Here is a 17229-nt window from a genome sequence, read left to right on the forward strand (position 1 = left end):
AAAAGCAAACGGGAAGAAATAGAAAACGTGAACAGACCCAAAACCCGAGAAGACATTCAATCAGTTATTAAAAATCTCCCAACAAATAAGAGTCCTGGGCAGGATGGCATCCCAGGGGAATTCTACCAGACCTTTAACACAGAGTTAATCCTTCTTATTCTCAAGCTGTTCTAAAAAATAGAAATGGAAGAAAAGCTTCTGGACTCCTTCTATTAAACCAGCATTACCTTGATTTCCAAAGCAGACAGAGACCCCACTAAAAAGCAGAATGACAGGCCAAAGTTCCTGATGAACATGGATGCAAACCTTCTCAACAAGATACTAGCAAATGTAATGCAACGGTATATTAAGGGTATGATTAACCCGGATCAAGTGCGATTCATTCCTGGGCAGCAGGGCTGGTTCAATATTCACAAATCAATCAACATGACACGTCCCATGAAAAGGAGAAAGGATAAGAACCATATGATCCTGTCAATAGATGCAGGAAACGCATTTGACAAAATACAGCACCCTTTCTTAATACAACCCTCAAGAAAATCAGATAGAAGAAATAGACCTTCAAACCCTAACAGCCACATATGAACGGCCCACAGCTAATAGCCTCCTCCATGGAGAAACACTGAGAGTTTTTCCCCTGAGATCAGGAACACGAAGGGATTTCTACTCTCACCACTGTTGCTTAACATAATGTTGGAAGTCCTAGACTCAGACATCACACAACAAAATGAAATAAAAGGCATCCAAGTTGGCAAAGAAGAGGTCAAACATTCACAGTTGGCAGATGACACGATACTCTATGTGGACATCCTGAAAGCCTCCACCAAAAAACTGCTAGAATGGATACATGCATTCAGCAAAGCTGCAGGATTAAAATCAATGCACCCAGATCGGTTGCATGTCTATACACCAATCATGAAGCATTAGAAAGAGATATCAAGGAATCGATCCCATTTACCACTGCACCAAACCATAAAACACCTAGAATTAAACCTAACCAAAGAGGTAAAAGATCTGTATGCTGAAAACTATAGACAACTTATGAAAGAAACTGAAGAACACACAAAGAACCCGGAAAATATCCCATGCTCATGGGTTGCAAGAACAATCATTGTTAAAATGTCAATACCACCCAAAGCAATCTGTACATTCAATGCAATCCCAATCAAAATAACAGCAGCATTCTTCACAGAACTAGAACAAACAATCCTAAACTTTGGAGAGAACCAAAAGACCGAGAACAACCAAAGTAAGGTTGAAAAAGAAAACCAGAGTGGGGGAGGCATCACAATCCCAGACTTTAGCCTGAACTACAAAGCTGGACTCCTCAAACGCACGGTATTAGCTCCAAACAAGCACAGAGGCCAATAGAATAGAATAGAGAACCCAGAAATGGGCCCACCGATGTGTGGCCAACTAAGCTCCAACAAAGCAGGAAAGAGTAGCCAATGCAAAAAAGACAGACTCTTTAGCTAATGGTGCTGGGAGAACTGGACAGCAACATGCACAAGAGTGAACCTGGACCACTTTCTTACACCTTACACAAACATAAACTCCAATGCATGAAAAAGTTAACCGTGAGACAGGAAACCATCAAAATCCTAGAGGAGAAAACAGGCAACCACCTCTCTGACCTCGGCTGCAGCAATTACTTACTTGACATGTCTCCAAAGGCAAGGGAAATAAAAGCTAAAGTGAACTTTTGGGACCTCATCAAGATACAAAGCTGCCACACAGCAAAGGCAACAATCAACAACTTTAAAGGCAACCGATGGAATGGGAGAAGATATGTATTTGCAAATGGCATATCACATAAAGGGTTAGGATAAAAAAGTCTATAAAGAACTTGCCAAACTCAACACCTGGAAACCAAGTAAGCGAAGAAAGGGGCAGAGGACGTGAATAGACACTTTTCCAAAGGAGACACCCAGATGGCCAACGGACACATGCAAAGATGCTCAACATCACGCATCATCCAGGAAATACAAATCAAACCCCACTGGGATAACACCTCAATCAGTCAGAGTGTGGTGGTGAAATTCACACCTCTGGAAATAACAGATGTTGGCGACGATGTGGCGAAATGGGAACTCTCTTGCACTGTTGGTAGCAATGCAAATGGATGCAGCCACTCTGGAAAATAGTGTGGAGGTTCCTCAAAAACTTAAAAATAGAATTACCCTACAACCCAGCAACAGCACTATTAGGCATTTATCCAAAGGATACAGGAGTGCTCATTTGTAGGCACACATGTACCCCAGAGTTGATAGCAGTTCTATCAACAATCGCCAAATTATGGAAAGAGCCCGAATGTCCATCAACTGATGAATAGCTAAAGAAGAGGTGGTGGTCTATCTACAATGGAATAATACGACCTGGCCATGAAAAAGAATGGAATCTTGCCATTTGCAACACTGTGGAAGCAACTGGAAGGTATGATGCTAAATGAAATAAGTCAGTCAAGAGAAAGATATCGTATGTTTTCACTCAGATGTGGAATTTGAAAACTTCACACAAGACCATAGGGGAAGGGAAAGAAAAAAAAATGGTTACAAATACGTAGAGGGAGGCAAACCATACGACGCTCTTAAAAGACAGAGGGTTGATGGAGGTGGGGAGTTAAGGGGGTGGAAAAAAGGGATGGTGGGCATTGAGGAGGGCACATGTTGGAATGAGCCCTGGGGTTATCCAGAAGTGATGAATCACGGGAATCTACTCCCGAAGCCAAGACTACACTGTACACACTATATATTCCCTAACTGGACACTAAATTGTAAAATAATAAAAATAAAGAATAAATAAAGAATAATAATGAAAACAGGGGAGGGGAGCCTGGGTGGCTCAGTCAGTTAAGTCTCCGACTTTGGCTCATGACATGAGCTCTTGGTTCATGAGTTCGAGCTCTGCATCAGTCTCTCTGCTGTCAGCACAGAGCCTGCTTTGGACCCTCTGTACCCTCTCCCTACCCCTCCCCTTTTCCCTCACTTTCTCTGTCTCAAAAATAAACAAACACTAAAAATATTCTTAAGGAGTAAAAATAATACAATCACAAATGCAGGGGAAAAAACATGAGATTCAAGATTTCAACTCCATATTTCAACAGTAGTTTTAAGGATGTAAAATATGATTTTACTAATATACACAAATAGTCATTTCTGTAATGAATGGCGTTAAGAGTCATCAAATGTTTTAATTATGAAACACTAATTCAGTATTTTATAAGAATACTGCTTTTTAAAAAATTAATCTTGGGACGCCTGGGTGGCTCAGTCAGTTGAACATCCAACTCTTAATTTCAGCTCGAGTCATGATCCCAAGGCCGTGGGATCAAGCCCTGCGTCAGGTCCACACGAAGCATGGAGTCGGCTTGCGATTCATATGCTCCCTCACTCTCTCTCAAGAATCAACATTAAAAAAAATAGTAAAACGAATAAAAAAGTTAATCTTAAGGGACAAGATTTAAAGTATAGAAGAGAAATACAGGATTACAGAATTTTGAGCCATTTTCCAGGACTACCACGATATCTAAAAAAAATATAAAAACCTATTTTAAACTTCATATAGTTTTATTATTCCACTGGAAACAGCATATGAAGAACTCTAATTTCCTGTCTACACCATATAGGAAGGTGGTTAAGGACCCGAGAAGGAATCTAGCATTAAGCAACTAATATATTTATGATCACCCAATTTGAAGATTTTAAAGTCTTCCAATACATGTTTGATTATCAAGGAAGACTGAACATTCCCAGGAGGAAAGAAGATAGGGACCAAAAAAAAAATCAACTCAGCAGTCTTTCTCAGTTTTAGACATGAAAGAATTTACATGCTAAATTGAACAACTATGAATACTAAAGTTTCCCCTGAATAATATAAAATGTATCTTGGGGTGCCTGGGGGACTCAGTCGGCTAAGCATCCGACTTCGGCTCAGGTCACGATCTCATGGCTCCTGAGCTCGAGGCCCACGTGTCAGGCTCTGTGCTGACAGCTCAGAGCCTGAAGCCTGCTTCAGATTCTACGTCTCCCTCTCTCTCTGCCATTCCCCCGCTCATGCTCCATCTCTCTAAAAAATAAATAAATATTCTTTTAAAAATGTATCTATAGTCGGAAATCTTCAAAAAAGTAAAAATCACCTCCTACAACGAATTTTGCATTACCCCCTTGGCAACCTTTCCTTCCTTATGATTCTGTCATGACAAAGAGTTAATATTAGCCAAAAATTTATACATGTTGAGTTCATTCATTTGGAATATGTGTATGTGTCTATTCTATGCAGATACTATTAAAAAAAGAGTGGCACCTGGGTGGCTCAGCTGGTTAAACATCCAACTTGATTTTGGCTCAGGTTATTCAAGCTCTGTGTCAGGTTTGAAACTAGCAGCACAGAGCCTGCTTAGGATTCTCTCTCTCTCTCTCTCTCTCTCTCTCTCTCTCTCTGCCTCTATCTTACTCCCTCTCTCTCAAAATACATAAACAGTTGAAAACTTAAAATTAAAAAAAGATAAATCAGAATGCAGAAAACATATTTTATATATTTTTTCTTTCAGAGTGTGGCAGATTAATTGGCACCTGGGTGGCTCAGGCAGTTAAGCATCTTGATTTGGGCTCCGGTCGTCATCTCCCAAACCGGTTTGTGAGTCTGAGCTATGGGTCGAGCTCTGTGCTGACAATGAAGAGCCTGTTTGGGATTCTCTCTGTCTCTCCCCTCTCTCCCTGTCCCTACCCTGCTTGCTCTCTCTCTCAAAATAAATAAATAAATAAGCTAAAAAACAAAAAACAAATTCAGGGTTGCAGCTTCAAATTTAGTTTTTCATTTCACGGATAAAGAACCTTATTTACATCACCAGAAATTTTACATAATGAAAAGAATAAATGTTTATTTCCTCTCTTTCTACTCAAAAACACCTAAAATATACCAAGATTATACCACACGGTAAGTTATCTTAGAAACCCCAAGAAAGACAATAACCAAACAGTGAAAATTCGCAATCAACCTGGTATGGACTAAAACAGATTTCACTTTGCATTCCTTAGAAACACAGGTTTTGCTAAACTAAATCTAGGATATCACCTTTATTAAACTGAAAGGCAAGGGCAAAAATTTCTTTCGGTTCTTCACAGAAATCAGCTGTAAGTCATTCAGAAAAGTCTAAGCATTTTTTGGTTGTTACCTGGCTTTTTTTCTTAATTTGCACTTAAAATGTTTCCTCCCACATTTTATAATTCATAGAGCATCTGCTCTGCCTTAATTCCACTATTGCTGCTGTGATTTTATGATACTTTCTCTCAACTCTTCATACTTTAAGTTCATCTCACCCTTCTAAAATGAATTCTTCCCCTTCCCCCCCCTCCACATCTTCATATGCATCTAGCTATTCTTTCCAGCTGCCTTCTCCTTCTTTGCTTCCATAAAGGCATACAAGAGAATTGTCTACTCCCACCAAACTTTCTAAATTTCAATCCTGTACCTTCCTCTCTGTTGTCATTACACTGATTTCTATTACGATCTTGAGGACATCCATTTCTTCCTAAGATCCTTTTCATCATTATAAGGAGCAAGAGGATGGTACGGGTGGGGCAGTATAAAACAAAACAACTTACCTTTGCAAGACCAAGGACAGCTAACATCTTGAAAGAAGGTTTCAGAAGAGATTTAGATGATGGTAAAACTGGAAGAGGATCGCCGTAAACTCTGACTGGTGGTTTGGAAAGAGTTTCAGCCATATCTTTATTTTCAGAATGAGGATGGTTGTCCTCAGATAAGGTTCCATCTCCTGGTTTCATAGTGCCACGTTTTGGTCTCACTTAGTACAAAACAAAGTAAAGAGGACATGAAAATATCTGTAACTTAAAATTAGTGAATAACACAACAATGGACAAGAATTAGTGAATAATACAAGTCTTCCATAGCTTACTGTTTTTAATGAATTTCCAAGAAGAATGCAGTAGCTTTGCTATGCGTGATTTCGGGACATTCTAGAAAAGAATTAATAGCTTTAAGGATTACAAGAATCCAATTCGATAAAATCATTGTAATATTCACCATTACCAAATGAGCACCATTACACAAGGAACACAGGCTTTGGAATCATTCAAATGTAGATTCACATCTCAGTTATGCCGTTTACTATTTATTACCAGTCTCCATTTCCTTATGTGGTGAGGATTACAAGAGATCTCATAGGTAGTCCCAAATGTTACTCGCCGTACCTGTAACTGATTAATATCGGGTAAATACTTTACTAAAGTAACCTCAGATAAACAATGAACCCTAGGTAATTGAAAGCATGTTGAAAAAACTAACACTAAGAAATTTAAATATGTTATCTTGTGAAGTGTTTGCATGATTTAGACTGGCATGAACTATCTCTTGTAAGAGAAAATATACAAACATACTCTTCAGTAGTATCTTATGTCAGTAAGTTGGAATTGCAAACAGTTTAAGTGGCTTCTGTTTCTCAAAACACTAAAGACAAATATGACTATTTAAATGAGGCTCCTTCTGGGACGCCTGGGTGGCTCACTCATTTAAGTGACCAACTTTTGATGTCAGCTCAGGTCATGAACTCACGGTTAGTGGGGTTCAAGCCACACATCGGGTTCTGTGCTGACGGCGTGGAACTTGCTTGAAATTCCCTCCTTTCCTCTCTGTCTGCCCCTCCCTACTAGCACTTGCTCATTCTCTCTCTCTCTCCCTCCCATTCCAAGAGAAATACAAACACTACAAAAATATTTAGCTCAGCTCTTTCCAAGAAAGATAAAAAAGAATAATAAACCTTGTGGGGCAATGAGTCATGGATGAAAACCACACACAGACAGTAGAATTCCATAACCAATATGTTGACAATGGAGTTGACAGAAAGTGATATACTAAAAGAACAGACACTAAAGAAAGGTTTTCTGCAAGGAAACATAGGGTAGGGGTAAAGCATTAAAAAAGAGCATGGTAGTGGGAACATATAGGTGGCTCAGTCAGTTCAGCGTCCAACTTCAGCTCATGAGTCATGGTCTCACGGTTTGTGGGTTTCAGCCCCACATTGAGCTCTATATTGACAGCTCAGAGCCTGGAGCCTGCTTTGGATTCTGTGTCTCCCTCTGTTTCTGAACCTACCCCGTTTGCACTCTGTCTCTCTCGTGCGCTCCAAAATAAATAAACTTAAAAACATCAAAAATATCTTAAAAACCATGGGGGGAGAAGAGGAAAAAAGAAAAAAAAAGGAGACATGACCAACCAATGAAGCATGAGCTTAAGACAAGGAAGAAAAGCAGAAATGTGAACAAAATAAGGTACGTGGAAACAACATATATTTTTCAACAGGTACATAAGTAGGATTGGGAATATAGTATGAGCAATAGTCTCTTTGAAACCTTGAAATATATATATATATATATATATATATATATATATATATATATAACCTATACGTAAAAGAGAGGCTTCGATTCACAGTATATCCCTAATAATACTGACTCTTATCACTCTACAGTTATCTGGTGATAAATACTGTAATGAAGAATTTAATTTTTTTCAGTATAAATAAATTGTTCAAATTCTGGCATCTATCGCTTCCGAAAAGCTAGAAATTATTACTAGACTAAGAAATGAACGGAAACAGACAGGTTCCTAACACATCAACATTCACTATGGAGAAAGAATTGGGAATGAGAATTCTAGGAAGAAATGGGAACCTTCGAAGGATGTATGTAATGGGACACAGTTGGAGTTACACAAACAAAGGCTGAGGACTTTTTCTCTGCAATTCTAAGCTCACAATGGGAGGATACTAAAAATATACTCTAACCTTCTTTCTTATGTAACTCCTGATTTCCTCAATAGAATTCATTGCGTGTATACATGTGAAACACTAAAACGGAATATAAACTGAAGCCTGACTTTTTAAATTCACATATTTAATTGTGATGTATCATGCGTATTTTGTTACTTTTCAAACTCCATTCTACGGAATTCCATTTCCCTACTCATTTATTCACATTCAAAAACCATGACATTGCTTCTTCCAAGCAAGCCTTTATTCTAGCAGCTCCAGGAGTCAAACAAGTGTCTTTCCTAACCTCCAGGAGCTCATCAAGATTTAGGGGCTTTGAAATGAATACTGAAATAAATATCACATGTCTGAAACTTTAAATTTTAGAATCTGACACAAGGACGAGGAGGAGATCGTTTTCAAAGCTAGAATAGGAAAGATTTCTGAAATTAGAAATTTGACAACTTGGCTATGAAGAGCCTCTGCACATAGAGCTACTCTTTTCAGCAAAATACGTATTCTTCGGGGAGATGCACCATTTTAACTTACTCTTCATGGAGTTATTTCAAAAACTACAGGGGAACACCTTTGTAACGTAAATGTTGAGAAATACTGTAAACACCTAAATTTCTACATTTTCTAACATGATTTTAGTCTAAATGTAGAACAAAGGATAGAGCCAAAGGAAAATCCTGTATCTCACCAAAATTTAACTTGCCCGGGGTGGGGGGCAACCTACAATAGATACTTGGACCCAATCAGGTTTCATTTAGGCATGAGTATTATCAGTCATGTTACTATTACAGTAAGAATCCTTATCCTTAAGCAATGTCATATTGCCTCCATGATGGGAAAGCTTTTCCCGATATAATTTGACGGTCATTATATATTTTCCAGCCCATTCTTTTATCAGCCTCCACCTGTAGGATTTACCAAAGTACAACAAAACAAAACAAAACATTCAACGCGTCATGTACCTGTAAAGTGGTTGGTTCCTGATAACTTTCCATGACACACATAAAATGATGATACACAGGCTCCTCTTAAATGTTCAGAGTAAATAAGGGAGAAAACTCAATTCAGAGCAGGAAAGTGAGTTTCACAGGAGGGTACTTTACCTTGGAACGAAAATCAAAGTCTTGGCTAGCTGATGTAGACCATGAATCATCAGGAACAGGTGTGTCGGAACGCCTTTAGAGAAAAAAAATACAACAAAAACATGTTCATGCATTTAAAAACAAAATTTAAAAAAGTTAAGCGAAAGGTCAAGTATCTGTTTATTCCACGAAGTTTCTTGGTATCATTAAAAGTTGTCCTCTGGTTTTTTTTCATTAAGTTTTATTTTAATTCCAGTAATAGTAACATCCAGAGTTATATTAGTTTAAGTTGTACAATATAGTGAGTCACCAACTCCATACTCACCCCGTGCTCATCATGACAAGGGCACTCTTTCATCCCCATCATCTCTTTCATCCCTCCCACCACTCACCTCCTCTCCGCAACCATCCTTTTCTTCTCTGCAGGTAAGAGCCTATTTCTTGGTTTGTCTCCCCTTTTGTTTCCTCCCTTTGCTCGTTTGTTGTTTCTTAAGTGCTACATGAGTAAAATCATATGGCATTTGTCTTTCCCTGACTTTGCTTACCATACTACACTCAGGCTCCATCCAGGTGATTGCAAATGGCAAGATTTCATTGTTTTATGATTGAGTAATATTACAGTGTGTGTGTGTGTGTGTGTGTGTGTGTGTGTGTGTGTGTATGGATATACATGCACACACAGACATACATTCACATAGGGCTTCTTCTTCGTTCAATCATCTGTCAATGGATGCTTGCGCTGGCTGTTGGAAATAATGCTGCAATAAACACAGGGGTGCATGTGTCCCGTGGAATTCGTGTTTTTGTATTCTCGTGGGTAGTATCCAGTAGTGCAATTACTGGACCATAGGAGAGTTCTGTTTTTAATTTTGTGAGGAACCTCCATACTGTTTTCCACAGGGGCCGCACCCATTTGCATTTCCACCAACGGTGCAAGAGGTTTCCTTTGTCTCCACATCCTCGCAAACACTTGCTTCTTGTGTCTTGGAGTGTAGCCATTCTGACAGGTGTGACGAGGTATCTCGTTGTAGTTTGGGGGAGCATCGTTTCATGTGTCTGTCGACCATCTGTATGTTGTCTTTGGAAAAGTGTCTGGTGATGTCTACTGCTCATTTATAAACTGGGCTTTTTTGCAGGGGGGTGATGTTGACCTGTATCAATTTTTTAGACATTGTGGATACTAACCCTTTACTGGATTTGCAAAACATTTCCAAATTTGTTCTCCCATTCCAGAGGTTCCCTTTCAGCTTTGACGGTTTCCTTCCCTGCGCAAAAGCTTTGTAGGTTGGGATAGTCCCCATACTTTATTCTTGCTTTATTTCCCTTGGCTCAAGAGACATAACTAGTCAAATGTTGCTACAGCCAAAGTCAGAGAAATGACGGCCTGTGCTCTCTTCAAGGATTTCTTTTTTTTTTTTTTATGGTTTCAAGACTCACACTTAGGTGTTTAATTCATTTTGAGTTTCTTTGTGTGTATGGTACAGAAATGGGTCCAGGTTCATTCTTTGGCATGTGGCTTGTCCAGTTTTCCCAACACCATTTGGTGAGGAGACTGCCTTTTCCCCACTGGATAGTCTTTCCTGTTTGTGGAAGATGAACTGACCATACAGTGGTGGATTTATGTCTGGGTTTGCGGTTCTAGTCCACTGAGCTATGAGGCTATTTTGTACGCCAGTACCCACCATACTGTTTGGATTACTACAGCTTTGGAATACAACTTGAATGCTGAGATTGCTATACCTCCAGGTTTCCTCGTTTTCCATATTGCTTTGGCCATTCAAGGTCTTTTGTGGTTCTATACGACGTTTAGGATTGTTTGTCTAGCTCTGTGACAAATGCTGTTGGTATGGTGACAGGGATTGCATGACATCTGTCGATGGCTTCGGGTAGTGTAGACACTTTAAAAATATGTATTCTTCCCATCTGTGAGCATCGGATGTCTTTTTCTTTCCGTCACCTTCAATTTCTTTCATCAGAGTACAGGTCTTTCACAATTTGGACCCTGTTTTAACAAAAGCTTTCAGTTCTCTATTTGGCCTCAACCTCTCCTAACCTGTGAAATCTCCAGGAAAGACCCAGTCTGAGTTTCCATAACCAAATGTGACAGGCAGGGAATGCTCTGAAATGGTTGAAAATGAAATGTATAAACGTTACCACAAGGACTTCTCACCTCACATCTGTCAGAATGGCTCAGTTTCAACACACAGGAAACAACAAGGGTTGCTCGGGGTGTGGAGAAAAAACAACCCTTGTGCACCGGTCATGGGATGTAAATTGGTATTGCCACAGTGAAAGCCAGTATGGAGGGGCCTCAACAAAGTAAAAACACAAATACCATAGGATCCAGTGATTCCACTACTGGGTATTTATTTACCCAAGGGAAATGGAAATACTAACATGAAAAGATATATGCACCCCTATCTTTATTATAGCATTATTTACAAGAGACAAGATATGGAAGCAACCCAAGTGTCCACCAATACATGAAGAGACCACACACACACACACAAGCACATACACACACACACGCAGACACACACACACACACACACACACACACACACACTGAAATATTACGCATCTATAAAAGAGAATGAGATCTTGCCATCTGCAACATGATGGATATACCTAGATGCTATGAGGCTAAGAGAAATAAGTCAGACAGAAAAAGACAAATCCTATATGATTTCACTTCTGTATAGAATCTAAAAAGGGGAATAAATGAACAAACAGAGCAAAAGGAGAAACAGACCCATAAATGCAGAGATTTGACTCTTGCCAGAAGGGAGGGGAGGTGGGGGGATGGACAAAACGGGTGAAGGGGAGAGGGAAGTTCAGGGTTCCAGTTATAGAATGAATAACTCACAAGGCTCAAAGGTACAGCATAGGGAATCTAGTCAGTGGTATCGTCATAGCATCATACATTAACAGATGGGAGCTACGCTTATGGCAATCACGGTGAAACATCCAGAGTTGTTGCATCACATATTACCTTGTTTGTCAGGTAGAGCTCCGTTTACGTAAACGTATCAAAGTTTAGGTTTCTATGTTATGAGTGGTAGTACTAACTAGAGATTGAAAGAGTCAAAGTTCCCAAGGCCAACTTTGTTCCCACACTGGTCTTGCCTTATTTAGGTCCATAATAACTAGCAAGACATTCCAAGCCTTCAGGGGCATTCAGCTACCCAAGGAGGGAGACTGTGATCAAAACGGTCCTGGTAGTTGTGCCTCTATTTCTCTATACGCTGCCTGAATATTTTCTTCCCTATGAGCTCCCACTCCTACATCACTCTTCGGCACGGTTCTGTGGCATTGCCCAACTTTCGATCTTTAGCCTATGAAGCCATACAGTCCTACAACCAGGATGGGCTCAAATGACCGAGGGTAGGAGCCATGTCCTGCTCCTGGAGAACAAGCGAATTGGGAGTCTCAGTCATCCACACAGTCACCTCAACCTAGGCATGTTATCACCGATCCAGATGAAGCTCCCTTACTGATTGGGCAAGTCAGTCCTACCCCTGCCCAGCCCTAACAGTACATGGGAAGGGCATCACAGATTTCGGAAAAGAGGTGGAGTGAGGAGACAGCTTGCCTTGGGCCATACATCTCTGATGTTCGGGATCTCCACCCCCCACCCCCAATTCCTTGAGAGCATCTAAGCTATCCTCCCTCAGTTGGGGTGGAAGTAGGGGATATCTTAATTCTATTTGCTCTAAACAGACACTTCCCAGCAGCTCAAATGATTTTTAACCTCTCTCATCAGAAAATCTGAGGTATGCTCGCACCTTCAATGAAACCAACACACACAAAAGCAGAAACCCGGTCACGACACTCTTGAACACTCTATTTGAATATGCCTTTCTAAACAACTCCCCGAATCCTGGGTCCTTCATTCCTGTCATTCACCTTTATCTCACTTGGCATAAACCCCCATATTCTGACATCTTTTCTCAAGCTCTTATTCCTAACCAACTCAGTGTTGTTCTCCTTGAAACCTGGTCTCCTCTGCTAATTCGATTCTTACCCACATTCCTTGTATTAGAAGGAGTATTATTAGACCCACTCCCCAGCTTTCTATTATTAAAACAGTTGCCTGCAAGATGAAGACAAAAAAGAAGGAAGAAAGGAAAGAAAGAAAGAAAACCAGAATGTAAATCTCATTTCTGTCACTTATCATATCCAAATAGGTCACTTCAATCTCTTTTGAGTTTCAAATTCTCCAGGGAAACAACCACTGGGCAAGGAGCTGAAACATAGGTTGACGTACCAGAGGGTGTTTTGAGGAATTAATCTCTGAGGTTCCCTAAATCTTGAGACTCTAAGTGCTTTTGATTTGGCCTCTGAAAAAATGGAGAGTCCTCAGCTGGCAGAAGGGGGAAAATTATTGGGAAAAAAAAAGAAATACCAAGGAAACCAGAGAAGAAGGTCAAAAGGCAAAAACACAGTACAAAAAAGTCATGGGGGGGGGAAGAAAAACCTCCAAAAAAACCCAAAAAGCTTCCTAGAACTAGACAAGGGTACTAGCCCAAAGGGAAACCAGCCTGGGAACGTAGGCAACAGAGAATCATATAGCAATATCCTCGAAATAGAGGCTGAATTTAATTAATGTAACATGGTCTACAACTAGATATCCTTCCCTTACAGAAAACTCATTTGTCTCAAGAAGAGGGGATACCACGACATCCAAGGAGCTGCCTGACGACATCCTGCTTATTATGTAAAAGCCTTGACACCATGGCCATAGCTGACATCCACCCTAAAATCTCGGATGGCAAAAACAAGGGACGAGTTACCACTGCACTAATGACTTGTGTTAGCACTAGTGGTCAAATACATGAGGCCAAATGCTTGGACTAACCTGGGTTCTTAAGCAAACCCTAAATTCGTGTTCCGACATCATTACCTTTGACATTCTGAGTTGATCTGCCCTAGGATCTGTATCTTCATCTCAGTGCTGCTGAGGAACCAGAGAATGGATGTGGAAGCTTCACGGGCTGACGGGCAAAGCCCCACAGCTACCCATTAACTATGGAATCATGGTCGAGTCATCAACCTCCCTGAACCACAGTTGCGAAAGTAATAAAAAGTAGGCTACAATAACACAGCTACTTTGCAAAGCTATACAACGACTATATAACTGAACAGATGTTACCCATAGGATATAGTGTCTAGTCCAGGGTAGAACACGCAACAACTGCTTTTGTTCTCTGCATTCCCTTAAGAGTCACATAATTTTCAGTGCATTCATTCCCTTCCCTTTCCTTTCCTTTCCTTTCCTTATCCGTTTCATCTCATTTCATTCCTTTATACTTTGAGAGTGAGTGCACACAGAAATCGGGAAACATATCCCAAGGAGGCTGTCAGCACAAACCCCGATGTGGGGCTTGAACTCACAAACCTGAGTTGAAATCAAGAGTCACACCCTTAACCGACTGAGCCACCCGGGTACCCCAGCAAATGTCATTTTTACAAATCCATAAAAATCCTACCTGGTTATAGAGTCTTCCTCAGCCTTCTCATCTGATCCTAAAGAAGAAACAGAATACATGTTAAATCAACAATCGAAAAATACAGGAATTACAAGTGTACGTCTTATGATGTGTTAAAAAGTATTGCTTTGGGACCACACCTGGAAACCACACTACACTGAGTGGTAATTATACCATTCATAGGCTTAAAGGACTAAGAAATCTTACTTTCTCCTCTATATTGACCAAAAGCAAGAATGGGTTTTCTCAGAATTTGACAGCTACAGGTGAACTGATGTTTACAATGGCCATCACTGACCGACTCTATGACACTGGAGGAAACTGGTAGCGTTAGGAGAATGATTATCATGAGCTGACAATGTCAGACTGAAACTAGCATGATTTTTCTGGACTTCTACTACTAGAGGAGTTGAAAGAGAGTACCTTTAGCTTGCTGTAACACGGCAGAACTTCCCCAGCTCTTCAGCAGACACTCTTCAGTTTTAGGAGGAAACACCCCCTCACAAAGTGTGCTCTATAGCTATTGTACTTTGCAGCATGGCCATACCATAGCAAGCAGACGCTCCCTGGCCTTATTTCCAATGGCAAGGTAAGAAGGAAAGATTTGGCATTCCAGTTTGATAAAGTTCTAACCTCTTGAGACTGCCTCTTTCCATTGCTAGAGAGTCCATCTAGACCCACCGCATATCACAGAGGAGGAGGATCCCAATGTGAGTGCTCTGTAGTGGTTCATGATGTCATGTTTCTCAGCCCTCCCCATTAGGTGACACACATCTAGAGAAATCATACTTTTTTTTCATAGAAGGCAGAGGTCATCGGATCCTCTACTGATGAGCAACTAAACAAAACAAAGGGCAAAGAATATCTTGAATGCCTACATTCAATTGCCAGGATATTTTCACTTTCTAAACATTCAAAGACATCCACTCTATGATTCTAACTATATGACACCTGGAAAGAGCAAGGCTATGGAGCTAAGGGTTAGGGTGAAGGTAGGGAGAAACGGGCACAGCACAGAGGACTTTTAAGGCAGTGGAACTCTTTCACACGATACCACAAAGGTGGATTCACATCATTACACATTTGTTAAAACTCATAGAATGTATAACACCAAGGCTGAAGACTAATGCAAATTAGAGACTTGGCCTCAAAATGAAGAGTTCGTGTCCATAGAAAATGCACCACTGTTGTCAGGGTGCCTGGGTGGCTCAGTTGGTTCAGCGTCCAACTCTGGATGTGAGCTCAGGTCATGATCTCACTGTTCCTGGGATCAAGTCCTGCATCAGGCTCTGTGCTGACAGCACAAGATTCTTTACCCCCTCTCCCTCTGCCCCTTGGCTGCTCACACGCATGCATGCTCTCTCGCTCAAAACTAAACCAAGGAACTGAAAAACAAAAATCCTACTAAAAACGGGCCACTGTCGCGCAAGATGTTACCAACAGGGGAGGCTAGGCGTGTACGGGAGCATGGTATGGTATATGCAGACTCTCTGTACTTCCTATTATATTTTGCTGTGAACTTAAAACTGATGTCAAAAATCAGGCTTATTAAATGTATGAAACAACAAAAGCAACAAAATATGGTATCCATTGTAGCTACTCTTAGCATATACTAACTCACGATACCGTCATCGTGAACATTAAAATAGAGATCAAAGTAACACAATAGGGGTACTGTCTCCCATTTGGAAGTATATGAAACTGCATAAACAAAACACAAAAATACAACAGTTATTTGTATACTTAGGCAAGAAAACATTTGATGAATATGACCCAAAATCTTACACCTATAAACAGGGGTTCAGCACCATAGGCATCACACCTAGGTTTTCCATATAATTAAGAGATTTTCATTCTCATTTTAAATCAAAAATCATTATGTTGATCATACCTAAGAATCATAATGAAAGCTTAATCCCATAAAAAAAGGTTATAATGACCTAATATGGCCCTCCCTGGTAATTTTTGTACAAATACCTACTTCATATGGATGATGAAACTGAAACCAGTACCATGGTAACCGTCATGTTACTTGCTAGTAAAACAAAATTTGAAGACACCACCAAAAATGACGTCAGGGCTATAATTCCTATGCAGAACAGATTTCATCCAGCAGGCCAAAGATGGCTACCCTCAGAACATCCTACTTGAATGACTGGCCCTTGGTGGTGCCCCGGGATCTTGGATTTAAGGAGGGTTCCCACCATTCCCTAGCTGGTTAAGAGTGGTTCACTGTGCCTAAGTGCTGGTACAATCAATGTGCTTAAGGCTGTACACTTGATTTCCTTGGTGGAAACCTGGAATTTGGGGACATGCTAAGGAGAAGATGCCTATGTGATTAGCATTTGATGAAAACCTCGGGCACTGAGTATCCATAAGCCTCGTACTGGCAGACAACATTTCACTTGTGCTGTCCTAATTTCATGCTGGAGGAATTTAGCACATCCTGCTAACTCCATAGAGAAAGGATTCCTGGAAGCCTGCGCTTGGCTTCCTCTGGCCTTCACCCCATGCACCATTGCTCGGTGCTGATTGGCCTTACTTGCCTGTCCCCATACCAATCCACACGCATGACTACAACTATATGCTGAGTCCTGTGAGCTCTTCTAGTGAACGATCAAATCTGGGTGTCATTGGGATGCCTCTAACACAACTGCATTATATGAAATTTTATTATTTGGGTTGATGTCTTACACGTGGTTGCAGTCAGAAGGTCATGTCACAGAATACCTTTCCTGGAATCTGTTTTCTTGGTATTGGCCTTGAAAATTCCTACATCCCTATGGATCCATTTGAAGAAAGGTTTAAAAGGAATAGATGAAATCACGATGTCAGAAATTGTGAAAGACGCAACAATCTTATTTTACTCCGAAAA

The 17229-nt window shown here is 40.4% G+C and overlaps 1 protein-coding gene across 1 annotated transcript in view; it reads right to left on the bottom strand.

Annotated features, from left to right (window-relative positions):
• LOC125159788 (ankyrin repeat domain-containing protein 26-like) overlaps nt 1-17229 on the bottom strand; it is a 708468-nt gene that overhangs the window by 243737 nt on the left and 447502 nt on the right. The window contains exons 12-15 of the mRNA XM_047848410.1: nt 14355-14391; nt 8887-8959; nt 5918-5978; nt 5604-5806 (exon numbers count right to left, since the gene is read on the bottom strand). Of these exons, the coding sequence (XP_047704366.1) occupies nt 5604-5806; nt 5918-5978; nt 8887-8959; nt 14355-14391 (374 nt within the window). The remainder of the gene's footprint in view (nt 1-5603; nt 5807-5917; nt 5979-8886; nt 8960-14354; nt 14392-17229) is intronic.

Source organism: Prionailurus viverrinus, unplaced genomic scaffold (genome assembly GCF_022837055.1).
Source record: "Prionailurus viverrinus isolate Anna unplaced genomic scaffold, UM_Priviv_1.0 scaffold_62, whole genome shotgun sequence".
Classification (NCBI taxonomy): domain Eukaryota; kingdom Metazoa; phylum Chordata; class Mammalia; order Carnivora; family Felidae; genus Prionailurus; species Prionailurus viverrinus.